This window comes from Salvia hispanica, chromosome 1 (assembly GCF_029641045.1).
Source record: "Salvia hispanica isolate PSC_SH4W2 chromosome 1, Shi_PSC_v1, whole genome shotgun sequence".
Taxonomy (NCBI): Eukaryota; Viridiplantae; Streptophyta; class Magnoliopsida; order Lamiales; family Lamiaceae; genus Salvia; species Salvia hispanica.
Genome location: NC_142692.1, coordinates 25,480,427 through 25,494,240, shown reverse-complemented (window position 1 = coordinate 25,494,240; position 13,814 = coordinate 25,480,427). Strand labels below are relative to the sequence as shown.

The window sequence follows — 13,814 nt, the reverse complement described above, 5'->3', positions numbered from 1 at the left end:
ACAGTGCAACATCCCCACCTAATACTACCTCATCCCCACACGAAACAATCCTCCTTCCAAATTAGATATATAACCCCCTTTTTCTCACATCAAAGCCCTACTAAATGATTGCTTGTTTCTCTATACAATCATCTCAACACTTAATTGTGATCATATAACAATAAATCCCATGCCTCGAAGCTTCGGATACGACAGCCTCTCGATGAGCAGCGACATGCCATTTCTTGGCCCGAGGCAGGCCATGGACCTCCAAGAAATCAGCCGCAAGCCCAAACGCACCACCTCCCACACCCTCGGCGAGCTTCTCCAGCGCATAGGCGACTCCACCACAACCTCCCCCACCCACCCCTCCCCCTCCGTCCCCTTGCTCCTCTCCTTCCACAACCTCACCTACAGCGTCAGCGCCGGCCGATCACTCCTCCCCGCCTGCTTCACCCGCCGCACCAACACTAACACCGAGAAAAAGGTCCTCCTCAACGACATCTCTGGCGAGGCCAGGGACGGCGAGATCATGGCCGTCCTCGGCGCCAGCGGCTCGGGAAAATCCACCCTGATCGACGCGCTAGCCAACCGCATCGCGAGGGAGAGCCTGAAGGGCTGCGTCACCCTCAACGGGGAAGCCCTCGAGTCGAAGCTTCTTAAAGTGATCTCCGCTTATGTGATGCAGGACGACCTCCTCTTCCCCATGCTGACCGTGGAGGAGACGCTCATGTTCTCCGCCGAGTTCCGCCTCCCCCGGACCATGCCGAGGTCCCGCAAGAGGTCCCGCGTCCAGGCCCTGATCGACCAGCTCGGCCTCCGCAGCGCCGCCAACACCATCATCGGCGACGAGGGGCGGCGCGGCGTCTCCGGCGGCGAGAGGCGGCGCGTCTCCATCGGCACCGACATCATCCACGACCCCATCCTCCTCTTCCTCGACGAGCCCACCTCCGGCCTCGACTCCACCAGCGCCTTCATGGTGGTCAAAGTCCTCCAGAGGATCGCGCAGAGCGGCAGCATCGTCATCATGTCCATCCACCAGCCCAGCTACCGGATCCTCAAGCTCCTCGACCGCCTCATCATCCTCTCCCGCGGCCACACCGTCTTCAGCGGCGTCCCTGCCTCCCTCCCGCTCTTCTTCGCCGAGCACGGCCACCCCATACCTCCCCACGAGGACAAAACCGAGTTCGCCCTCGACCACATCCGCGAGCTCGAGGCCACCCCAGGTGCCACGGAGGATCTCGCACGCTTAAACACAACTTGGCAGATGAGAAATAACCCTAATCGCATCCCTCAAACGCAGAAACTCTCTCTCAAAGACGCCATCAGCGCCAGCATTTCAATGGGGAAGCTCGTCTCCGGCGCCTCAAACATGGACTCCAATTCCGTCCCCAAATACGCCAACCCCTTCTGGAAAGAGATGATCGTGATCGCACAGCGATCATTCACCAACTCCAGAAGGGCTCCTGAGCTATTCGGAGCTCGGTTCGGGGCTGTCATCATCACCGGATTCATCCTGGCCACAATCTTCTGGAAGCTGGACAACACCCCCAAGGGCATCCAGGAGAGGCTAGGCTTCTTCTCCTTCGCCATGTCCACCACCTTCTACACCTGCGCGGAGGCAATACCGGTGTTCCTCCTCCAGAGATACATCTTCATGAGAGAGACCGCCTACAACGCCTACCGCCGCTGGTCCTACGTCATCTCCCACGCCATCATCTCCATCCCCTCATTAATAGTCCTCTCCTTGGCATTCGCTGCCACCACCTACTTTGCGGTGGGGCTGGCCGGTGGGGCCTCTGGTTTCCTCTTCTACCTCACATTCGTCTTCGCATCCTTCTGGGCTGGGAACTCATTCGTCACGTTCCTCTCCGGGATCATATTCAACTTGATGATGGCTTACACAGTGGTGGTGGCGATTTTGGCCTATTTCGTTCTCTTCAGCGGCTTCTTCATCACGAGGGATCGCATCCCCTCGTACTGGTTATGGTTCCACTACGCTTCCCTGGTGAAGTATCCTTACCAGGGGGTGATGCAGAACGAGTTCGAGGATCCGTTGAAATGCTTCGTGAGGGGGACTCAGGTGTTCGACGGGTCGCCGCTGAGGGAGGTGCCGGAGTCGGTGAAGCTCAACCTGCTGAAGACGATGAGCAAGACGCTGGGAATGAACATCACGAGGACGACGTGCTTGACGACGGGGTCGGACATTGTGAAGCAGACGGGGGTCACTGATATAGACAAATGGAGCTGCTTGTGGATCACCATTGCTTTGGGGTTTTTCTTTAGGGTTTTGTTTTATTTTGCGCTCTTGATTGGGAGCAAGAATAAGAGAAGGTGAGATTAATCTGTGGAGGAATCGAAGATTAATCAATCCAAGAAAGTTTGATGTGCTATGTATTCATTCACTCATATACTAATTTGTTTGTCGTGAGAATTAGAGTTGTAGATAGTTTGCTAGCTGCATTTTGATTCAGTGGAAGGAGTTTCAAGGTTGTGTGACAGCTTGGACTCCTGTAACTTCTGTTCGAATTTGTTCTATAGCTTTTCCCTTTCTCTTGTTCTACGTAATCCAGTAATTAATACTCCTAAGATATTTTAATGTTTGTTTGGTTGAAGTAATTTTCTACATTAACACTTGTGCATTTATTATAAAGGATATGATGAGGTATCGTTCGGTCACCAAATAAGTAAATTTTGATATACTAACTCCGGCCAATATGCATACCAGAGTTGGAGAAAGGAAAGACTAAACGGATAAGAAGCTAATTTTGATATACTAACTCCGGCCAATAGGGCATCTAAGGGCATCCATAATGCGACGCCCTAAGCCCCGCCCTATGCACCGCTACGTCAGCATTTTATCCTCCTCTCATTCCACCTGCAGTGGGGCGGACTATAGCCCGCCCTAAGCATTTTATCTATTATTTGAATATTTAAATACTTCAAAATTTGGAAAAAAAACTTCATTTCATTAAAATTAAAACATTACAATACGAAATAAAAAAGCTACAATTTCTCAACAGCGGCGGTTGCGGTTCCAAACTTCTTCAATCATGTCGGTCATGAACTGAGTATGGTCTTGTTGGTTGCGCATTGAGGCCTGTCGCTGTAGAACCGCACCGAAGCCCATCGGTAATCCTCGAGTGACAGGCGAGGTCGCCGTGCTGGAGCTAGATCCGACTTCATCATCCACCCAATCAGTGACATGTCCATGTTCTTGTTCGACTATCATGTTATGCATGATGATGCACGCATACATGACGTCGACGATGACTTCCTTGTACCAGAAACGCGTCGGACCTTTCACGATTGCCCACCGCGATTGGAGCACCCCAAAAGCCCGCTCCACATCCTTCCATGCGGACTCCTGCTTTGCCGCAAACAAGACTCTTCTCTCACCAATTGGGTAGCTGATCGTCTTAAAAAAACAGGTCACCTTAGGTATATGCCATCGGCCAAGTAGTACCTCATATGATGTGTGCGGCTGTTGGCAGTGAACTGGATGGCCGGACCGCGACCCCTGCACAGATCGGCGAATTGGGTGGACGAGTTGAGGACGTTGATGTCGTTGTTCGACCCGGCTACACCAAAGTAGGCATGCCAGATCCAGAGACAGTGGTCAGCGACGGCTTCTTGGATCATCGTCGGGTGGCTGCCCTTGTAGCCGCTAGTAAATTGGCCTCTCCACGCCGTCGGGCAGTTCTTCCACTGCCGGTGCATACAGTCGATGCTCCCTAGCATCCCAGGGAATCCGTGCACCGTCTCGTGCATCCGCATCAGGCTCTGGCAATCATCAGCAGTCGGGCGTCGCAAATATGTGTCGCCAAAAGCCTCCACAACTAACTTACAAAATTTCTCGAGACATTCGCGGCCAGTTGTATCCCCGACGTGAAGGTACTCGTCGAACATATCCGCTGTTGTGCCGTAGGCCAACTGGCGAATCGCAACCGTGCACTTCTGCAACGGCGTAAGTCCGGGTCTGCCGATCCCGTCTTTCCGAAACTGGAAGTACTCATCACGTCCCTCCAACGTGTGCACAATGCGGAGAAAAAGATCTCGGCTCATTCTAAAACGTCGGTGAAAAACATTAGGGCCCCACCTTGGATTCTCGGTAAAATAATCTGCGAACATACGTTCGTGCGCTACGTCGTGCTCGCGGGGGACATACGTCCGACGTCGTATCGGGCAAGGGACCCGCGCCACCGCCGCCTGCTCCCGCTGCATTTGTGCCAAGCATTCCGCCTTGGCTTCATTAACGGCATTGAACAAGGCTCGAGTCAAGGCCCGTCTGCAGCCATCCGATGTACTCGTATCGTAGTCGTCGGGATTCATTTTTGAGACGATGAGAGAGAATAATTGAAGAGAAATTGAAGAGATGTGAAATTGGAGTGGGTGAAATGGTAGAGAATTGTAGTGTTTAAATAAGAAAAAAAATTGGAAAACATTTTGCAAAAAAAAACAAAACGCGTGAGCATCGTCCGACTTATCGTCCGCGTCGTCCACAGTGGCGGACGATGCGACAGACGATAGGGTATCCTCCGCGCATCGTCCGCAATGTTGCAGTGACGGACGATGCGACGGACGATGCATCGTCCGTCGCATCGTCCGCACCATTGCGGATGCCCTAAGAGGTACATTGGTCATTTATGTTTTATATCGTGACGGTTAGGGCATTAGCAATAAGGGCCCTTCTCCGGAGCCCATCTCCATTTTTTTCTGCCACGTCAGCAGGCCCATCCCAGAGCCTATCTCCCTGCAATAGAGAGCTCATCCCAGAGCCTATCTCAGAGCCTATCTCATTTCATTTCATTTTTTAAAAATACTTCATTAAATAAACATACTTCATTTAAAAAAAAACATACTTCATTAAAAAACATGCTCCATTAAAAAAAAATATTACGAAAAAAAATAGATAGATAAAAATTAAAAAAACATACTTCATTAAAAAACATGCTTCATTTTGCTAGAGAGATGAATGTGTGAAATGGAAGTGTGAAATGAAGAAAGGTGTATATATAGAAAGTAAAAAAAAATTTAAAAAAAATGGAAAATCGGCTCCGACATCGGCCCTGTCTCCGCAATGGAGGCCCATCGCAGGGCCGATGCGGAGCCCTTGGCTATCGGCTGGGCCGATATATCGGCGCGGAGGCGGAGGCGATGGGGAGGGAATCGACCCTCCCTCCGCAATGATGACCCATGGGCGCCGATTGGGGGGCCGATCCATCGGCTCTTGGAATCGGCCCCCATTGCGAATGCTCTTATATATATAAAATCGAAAATTTAAGGATAATTAGTAGGGATACAATTTTTTTTACCGTACTGCTTTTTTTTTTCCTACATAGATCATTTTTATCAATTTGAAACTTAACTTCATTATGACAATGAAGTTACTGATCCCCATCACACTACAAATATATATTAATACCACGATTGTTATAGGATATTGTCATTAACCTCACAACAAAATTCGAGAACACACTTCATTATATCATTTAAATTTGTTTAATAATCACAAAACTGAACTTACTTCATTGCTTCCAATAGACCTATCGATGTGAATCAAATAATCTTAGTTCTATTCTAAGTTTTCTCCTATTTCGTATATTTAAATCATCTATCAATTGATTATTAAAGTTTGATTATTATACATTAGTTGATAGATGTACACGTGGAGTAGGGTCTGATTGAAACTGTTCGTTGCCTATTAAGACGGTGTCCAAATTCTTTTAGCTTACCACCGTTATCTTCGTCATTGAAATAGCTTCGTGTGGGTACCTTGTAGGCCTCAATCGAAGCTCGGATGAAGAAGTTATTGTCATTTGACGAAGGTTGTGCGAAGCAGTCGAACCCGGCGAAAACGCTCGGGTCGGGCGTTTATGGCATAAAAAACGTCTGGGTTGGCATAAAAAACGCCCGAATTGGCACCATTTTTTCCGGGTCGGGCGTTTTTCTCGGAAACTGCCAAATTTTTCTAATTGGTTTATGGGACGGTTTATGGAGTCATTCAGGCATATTCAAAGAGGAGAAAAGAGAGAGGAAAAGAGAGGAGGAAGAAATTTCGGCCAACATTCCGACGATGTCTCCAAATCCCAATTCCACTCAACGAGAGCATGCTTCATGTGGTTTTTGTTGCAAATTCCACCATTTGTTTAGACTAAACTCTCTATGTTGCTCCAAGTTGTAATCTAGGCTTTGTATGGATGTTTTTACACCATTCAACTCATGTGTTTGTTACCAACAATGTGCTCAATGTTTATACACAATGTTTTTGGCTAATAATGTAGTGTTGTTCTTTCCTTTGCTATTATCTCTTTAACATAGTTTAGGAATGTTGATTGTTGGTATGCTATTGAATTAAAATTGTTCAGAGGATAATTTGATAGTGGATTAAGTAGGTGATCATAGTAGATGTTTAATTTTCCAGCGCTTTCGCGGGAGTTTTAAACATTGAAAATTGGTTCATAGGTTATGTATTCAGCTAATTGTGAACTACTCATCGTGTACATGTTCAGTGTATGTGATTAGGTTGATGTTTTAATCCCTCCATATGTTTCGTTGTTAAAGGTGTAGAACAATACAAGCCTAGTGAGCAACTTGGAGTGACATATTTTCCTGATTGAATAGTCTTTCTTTAGTTAACTTGTAGCTTTATTTTCTCATTAACTTTCAGAAATCAAAAATCAAATCTTTATATGCTTTTATATGCTCTTAAGTGTAAACTATCTTTACCTCCCTGTGGATCGACACTTAAATGCTACTACGACACTGTAATCTTGTAGTATTGTAGTATTATTAAAGTTAATTAATTAAACTTGATAATTTGTATGAACTGGTATAGATACTCTAAAATACGCATCACATATAGTTACATCTTTTCATGTAAAAACACACAAATAGGATTTCATTAAAACCCTTATACAATTATCTTTGATTAGACAATTATAGTATGTGTGAAAAATTATTTAAATCAAGAGATTTATACGAAACTATAAGTTTTTGAAATATTTTAGGAGTATGCACTGCAATTAAAAATGATAATTTTCACATAGCATTGAATTTAATTACTTCATCATATTAGTGAATTTACAACGTTATAGTATTCACGTACATCATTTTAACCAAACATTGAATTTTTATTCTTATTTATCAAAAATTGTCCGCATTATGTGCATTTTATTGATCTAAATCATAGATCACATGGTTTAAATTTGGTCTTGAATATGCATTTAAGTATAATACGTTTGTCCTCTCGTCGTCTTTTCGCCCTTTTGGTTACATGGATATTACGGTTGAAAAATCAGCAGGTAATTTACAAAATATATACTTAAAATTTATGATTTTTAAAATTTTTGTGATTTATAGAAGTATTAAATAGGAGATAGAAAAGAATTTGACTAGTACTCCTCCTATTTCATAGTAATAGAGTTATTTAGCCATTTTGGTAAATTCCATAATAATAGAGTCATTTTCTTTTTAGTAAGAGTCAATACATTTTTCCACACTTACTTACTTTCTCTTACGTTATTCTCTCTTCATATCTCTACCTTTTTCATTTTCCATTTTACTCTCCCTTTACTTAATTCACCTAACACAATTTTTCTTGATCTCCGTGCTGAAAAAGAAACGTCTCCATTACTATGGAACGGAGGGAGTACTAATTTATCTGAGAAGTGTTGATGCAATTGTATTTCATTATAATAATAGTTCCAAGTTTCATCCCATGATTATCTCGACCCTAATTCTGAACTTAAAAGTTGTTTAATTAACGCCTTTTTGTGACTTGGTCAAATCATAACTCAATAATCTAATATAGGTCATTACTTATTTACTGTACTAAATAATTCTGCGTGTTTGGTCTTAATATAATTTTAGGATTATAACCATCAATCCAATTGATCCAACGCAAATCAGCCACCCACCTTACGATTTAACCATTCAATCCTAGCCGTTCAACTAAGTCGGTTATTCACTATAAAAGCACGTCGAGATCTCGATCTATCCCCTTTTGCGCTGTCCTTAAAAATTAGGGTTGCAGTCTCAAGTTCAGAATTTTGAATTGCAAGGTTTGATTTCATGCCTCTATCTGCCCTTTGTATGAATAAATTATTATATTGAAGGTGATTTCTTTTTTCTTTTCCAATATCGTTACTTCTTGAATCGATTTTGCTTATTTTAATTTTAATTTCGTGCTTGTTGTACTGGTTTTGTGTTAAGTTCAATCCAGCGGTTAAATTTATATTATTCCTCAGATTGTGCAATGGGGGGAATGAATTTGCTTCTCTTGTAGGACTACGGCTACTGTTACCAATTCTCCCCCTCTAATTCGAACTTCGTTTTAGGGCGTTATAGGCTGTCCGCATCAAAGTTATTTGAAACCCGATTCTACCGATGGTTAATTTGTTTTTGAACCCACGTATAGGAGGTTACCCCCAAATAAAAATAGGTGATAAAAATAAATAAGACAAAATTTAGTAAAGCGGGAAGAAACTTTCGCTTTGTGGTGTAATTGGGTTTAAAAACTGCTGCATATCCATTCATTCCTTTATGGAATGAGTTTGGAGTTTGTTTTATCTTTAATCTTTCTTTTATATAGCTCCAATCACTATCAAACGAATTACTGCATATTTTGCTGAGCTCTAACAATTCTCAATTTGAATTTGTAGCTGTAAAATGCCTCGCTACGAGGATAGGTATGGGAGCAGTACTCGCCTCTATGTTGGTCACTTGTCCTCTCGGACCCGATCCCGGGATCTTGAGCACGTTTTTAGTAGATATGGCAGGTACTTAATTGGCATTTTGTTATCATATCTTGGTGTCTTTTAGTTTGTGTTTACTTGAGAATTTTAAGTTTTATGCTTCCCACTGCTTTTTACAAATTGGAGTTGTATTTTTTTGTATTTTGTGGATCCATCTATGCTTAATACTACATCTAGCACCCTCTGGCTAAAGCTGGAACTTTGTGGACGAATGTCGCCGTCTGTGTTTATTTATTCCATCTATGTTAAATTTAAAGAATTACTTCTTCATTCTGATTTTAGTACATATTGCAAAATATTTTGGTATGTCCTTCCCTGTAGCATAAATAAGGGAAGTTAAAATGGTTATCTGGTGATATTTATTCCATACCTGGTATGAGTTTCCTGAACTAAGCATGTCCAAGAACATATTCTTCTGGTTTATTCTCCCTCTATCATCGTGCTACATCAGAGGTTGCTATATGGGGTGTAGCTTCGCTTCCCACCTCTTGCTAAGAGCATAGTTGCTTTCCAGGCATGGTTTTTGCTTGGGCATCATTATGATCTTGTTTTTTGTGAAGGAAAAAAGTGCCTTAGGTTCTTTTGAGTTTGACTTTAATGATTCTATTGAAGGTTCTGAGCCTTTGCCTGACCTGGTTGTCAATGGTGGGAGGGTGGACTATGCCTGACCTGATGGTCAATGGTGAGAGGGTGGACTTGGTGGAATTTCTTGCCGATTGTTAGAAGCCTTTGGCGATTATCTATGTTGTCTTTGCATGTTTTTATGGAATTTGCCACAATCAAACTGGTGTTTAGTTCGTCTTGAGGATCAAGTTTCATGCACTGCAGTTCGTAAGTAGTTTTGATGGCCTTACTTTTCTGGAAACCATTTCCGCAGAGTACGCGATGTGGATATGAAGCGAGACTACGCCTTTGTTGTATGTACCATCTCTCTCAGTGTCTGAATTGTTTGTAGAAATACTTTTATCCTTCATCTTAAGATCAACTGATCACATGTTTCTCAACTACACTATTTGTATTTCTTGTTGGGGAATTTTTCTTCTTGCCTTGATCAGGAATTCAGTGATCCACGGGATGCTGATGATGCTAGATATAATTTGGACGGGCGTGATGTGGATGGACGACGCATAACTGTGGAATTTGCTAAGGGTGTAAGTACTTCTAGCATTCTCTTGTTGTATGCCTGTGATAAAGAGATATTGAGATATAAAAGCTGCCTTTCTTTTCTTTGTCATATACCTCTGTTGAAGATGTAAAAACTCCCTTGAAATATAGCTACCACATGTTCTATATTAAGTTATTATGATCCATGTCTATTTCTTGGCACATGGTTTAGGTTACGTGGTAGAATACTGTGTTGCCAGCATTACCTGCCTGACTTTGTTAGCCTAGTTGGTTTTAGAAACTTATTAGTGATTGAATTTTGCTGTACCTTCTGACATTGCATGATATGGGACACAGGTTCCACGTGGGCCTGGAGGGGTTCGGGAGTATGTGGGCCGAGGTCCTGCTCCAGGTTCTGGCCGATGCTTCAATTGTGGCATTGATGGTCATTGGGCTCGTGATTGCAAAGCTGGAGACTGGAAGAATAAGTGTTACCGCTGTGGGGAAAGAGGTCACATTGAGAGGAACTGCCAAAACAGTCCTAAGAAGCTCAGGTATGCATTTTGAGTGGCTTCTTGAATTGATTTTATACCCGCCCATATATTTCTTGTGTCTTGTTGTATGCTTCAAGTTGATAGGTTTCCTGGCTTGTCCTGTCCCCGACTGTTGTGAGCATTGATTAGATCTTGCTGAAATTTTATAATTGTTATATAATCTAATTCTTCTATTGTCTTGGTAATGCTTCAGTAGTGGACGTGGGCGCAGTTACTCAAGATCTCCTGTGAGGTCACGTTCTCCTCGCCGTAGTGGCCGCAGTAGGAGTAGAAGTTTCAGCAGAAGCCGCAGTTACAGGTTTGAGCTCTTGGCCTTAAACAAATTATGGGATGTTTGGTTATTTTTAAATATTACCAGTTATTTGATCCCTATTGCCTCTGTTCAGCCGGTCAAGGTCCCCTGCTGCCAGGAGAGGACGTGATGCTGATTATAAAGAAAGGAGATCAAGGAGCCCGATTGATGAAAGCCCAGATCTTAAGAGGGCTGCGACTCCTACTAAATCAAGGAAGCTCAGTCCTACACCTGACAGGGATGTTCCAAGAGAGCAAAGTGCTTCCCCTAGTAGAGTCAGGGTGGAGACTGAGCAAGATGGGTACAATAGTGATAGCCCAAAGGAGACTAGCCGTAGTCCCGTGAGTCCTGCAGCTAGGAGATATGAAGAGAGTCCTTATGAGGAAAATGGCCGCAATCGCAGCCCTAGTCCTAGAGAGGACAGAAGCCCTGTTGAGGATGATGATCCAGTACGCTCTCCCCGGGGTAGCGCCTCTCCTTGAATCTATTTATAATGTGGACACTAACTTGGGATTTATGTAGTCTCTGCTCTACACCTGTGTTGTCATTTTGTGAGGTACTAAAACTAGTGTTATGTTGAGCTGTGGATTGGAGAACTTCCAAGTTTATCTTTCAGACTACAAACTTTTATGTGTCGGTAATTTATCTTGTCAAGTTTTTAGAGCAAATGGTTATGAATTGTCGGTGAAGTATTAGTTGTGTGAAATCGTGCGCGTGTTTTTTGACTACATTGTCATATTTTCTTTTTACCGAATGCACCATCTGTGTAGAACATTGACAGTCACCTGTGATTTTGTTATTAATTGAATAGTTTTATTTTGAGTTTATCATGGTTTCTGATCTGGTTTAGCAGCAGCAATGATACCGATCGTGAGATTTATCGGAGATCGGAGATTATGATTGCTATGACTGGCAACCAACTCAGATACGATTGTGGCTTTGTTATCCAGCCTGCTGCTTCTAATTTCATCATCACCAACTTTTTTAATGTTCACGTGTTTGGTTTCATGCGATACAGAAAAATAACTCAAAAAGTAATTTTATACTCATGTTACAGAATTAAGTTTTAACCCTAGACTCTATACTGATTAAGTTTTATACTCATGTTATTAAATGTCTAACATACACCGAGTCTCTACTATATATATTAACTGACTATCTACTACATGCTAATTATAGTACATATTAAATTAATACAATCAACATAATTACAACATACAATCAACATACCTAAAGGGTATAATCAATATATCTATAACATACAACTAAGGATGTGATCAAATGAAAACTCTAAATATTGTACAAATTCTAAATTATGATCTGGATCATTGAAAAATGTCATCAGATCACAAAAAAGCATCAACAGGAAAATGTCAACAGAATTTCAGCGGTAGTCAATGACTGATGCTGTGTTGATACTGTGTTACATTAAAATTTTGAAATTTTATGTTGATATTGTGTTTAAGCTGTGTTGAAGCTGTGATGGGAAATTTTGAGTTTGTAAAATATATAAGTTTGCATTTTATCACTACCTCATACAAATAATGCCACCTTTATATATGATTCTATATGAATTTTCAAAATGTGTAACATCCAGTTTAAGAAGAAAAAAAATTATGACCTGTTGACTGAATTTAGTTGGGTTAACCGATTTTGAGAATTTTGTTTGCAAGGTCTGCATATCGCTTTCCGCAGTTGCATGAGTTTGTTTTCTCCAAAAGTTAAAAGCTTTAATTTCATTTCCTAGAATTTAGTTTCAAAAAAAGGTACTACTAGTTTTTATGTAAAACTGATTTATTCGCATGGATAAGTTTCTACACTTTTCTTTATAAAAATACATAAGATAGATTTCGCCCGCACAATATTAAATTAGATACAGAAAGGTTAATTACTCCTATAAGTAAGAGGAATCGCCTTGTGAAGAATGAGCAGTCATCTAATCTTTGGAGATCATAAATTTGATTGGTAATTTTTCCACACCATTAGCAAGCATGATTTTTACTACTTTTCTTCTGCTTCATATTTGCATTCTAACTCGTATGAAATCAATTGAATACATATAAAATTCTCCTGCAACATCTCGATATGTATTTTTGGATGTGGAATTTTTCGTAGATCTATTTCCTTCAATTGGATATATTGCTATAGGAGTCAGAAATTGGGAAGATTCAAATTAAATTCGCCATCCGGTCAGATTTGATCGAGCCAGGTGAACTGAAGAATCATGGAATATAATTATGGATAGTTATGATTTCAAAGATAAACAGTGATTCGACATTTTTTTAGAGATTTTCTTGTGAGCTTGTTGCTGATGACAACAATTATTTCCTGAGTCTGAATTTTTTTAAAAGAGTACACCACGTCTATACTAATTACAATAACCAAGATAACACAGGCTCCTCCGCCCATCCAAGGGCACGTTTGACATGACATGAATTTTAAGAAATATTGAAATGGTCAGTGGAAGATGAATGCTACTTTACATATTAATTTTATAATAAAATTTGAATGGGGATAAAGTTAGTGAAATATGAGGTCCGTAATCGAAAATAATAAAATGTATGAGATTTTTATTAGTGGACTGACGAAAATGACAAAATAGAACGTTTATGGGTGGAAGAAGGTAGTAATGGATTATTATGATACATATTCTGAATAAAAAACAAAATGTTCGCAAAAGAATATATACTTATTAGTTATTACTAATATTTTCAAAATGTTTTGTACTTTGTTTGATATTTATTGAGTACATTACCACTGATTAGTGCATATTTAATGCTTGTAAGATAGAATCCTGACATTGGCCCCATTCAAACCTCATTTAATTCATTATGAATTTCAATAATGCTTTGGCTAAATTATATTGGATGCAAAGCATCGACCACTTTTTCCACTATCACCACAAATTTAATGTGGTTTATCGGTCATTGAGAAGAGAAAAGCATCATAAAAAAAAAATTGCAAATGATGGTTATTTTAGGCTTATCATTTGACAAAAGTCGCATGAGATTCGATGTCCTATTTTTCGTGTTCCACTATGTGTATTACCGGCTTATTCTACTCTTGATTTTAGTTCTGTAACTATGCAAATTAAAATGGAATAATCTGGTATGAAATGTTGATATATTA

The 13,814-nt window shown here is 41.3% G+C and overlaps 1 protein-coding gene and 1 pseudogene across 3 annotated transcripts; both read left to right on the top strand.

Annotated features, from left to right (window-relative positions):
• Positions 1 to 39: 39 nt before the first annotated feature.
• On the top strand, positions 40 to 2,594 carry LOC125221721 (ABC transporter G family member 20 pseudogene; annotated as a pseudogene).
• Positions 2,595 to 7,896: 5,302 nt separating this feature from the next.
• Positions 7,897 to 11,512, top strand: LOC125221620 (serine/arginine-rich splicing factor RS2Z32-like). 3 transcript variants are annotated; one of them, XM_048123787.2, is made up of 7 exons: positions 7,897 to 8,042; positions 8,643 to 8,759; positions 9,613 to 9,652; positions 9,791 to 9,886; positions 10,197 to 10,393; positions 10,590 to 10,691; positions 10,780 to 11,512. In XM_048123787.2, exons 2-7 carry the CDS (start codon positions 8,650 to 8,652, stop codon positions 11,165 to 11,167), a joined length of 933 nt encoding a protein of 310 aa, XP_047979744.1. In that variant the 5' UTR covers positions 7,897 to 8,042; positions 8,643 to 8,649; the 3' UTR covers positions 11,168 to 11,512. The 3 variants fall into 3 exon arrangements, with proteins under 3 accessions (XP_047979744.1, XP_047979743.1, XP_047979746.1); XM_048123786.2 differs by having other exon boundaries at positions 10,587 to 10,691; XM_048123789.1 differs by lacking the exon at positions 7,897 to 8,042 and adding an exon at positions 9,348 to 9,417 and having other exon boundaries at positions 8,637 to 8,759; positions 10,587 to 10,691.
• Positions 11,513 to 13,814: the final 2,302 nt, after the last annotated feature.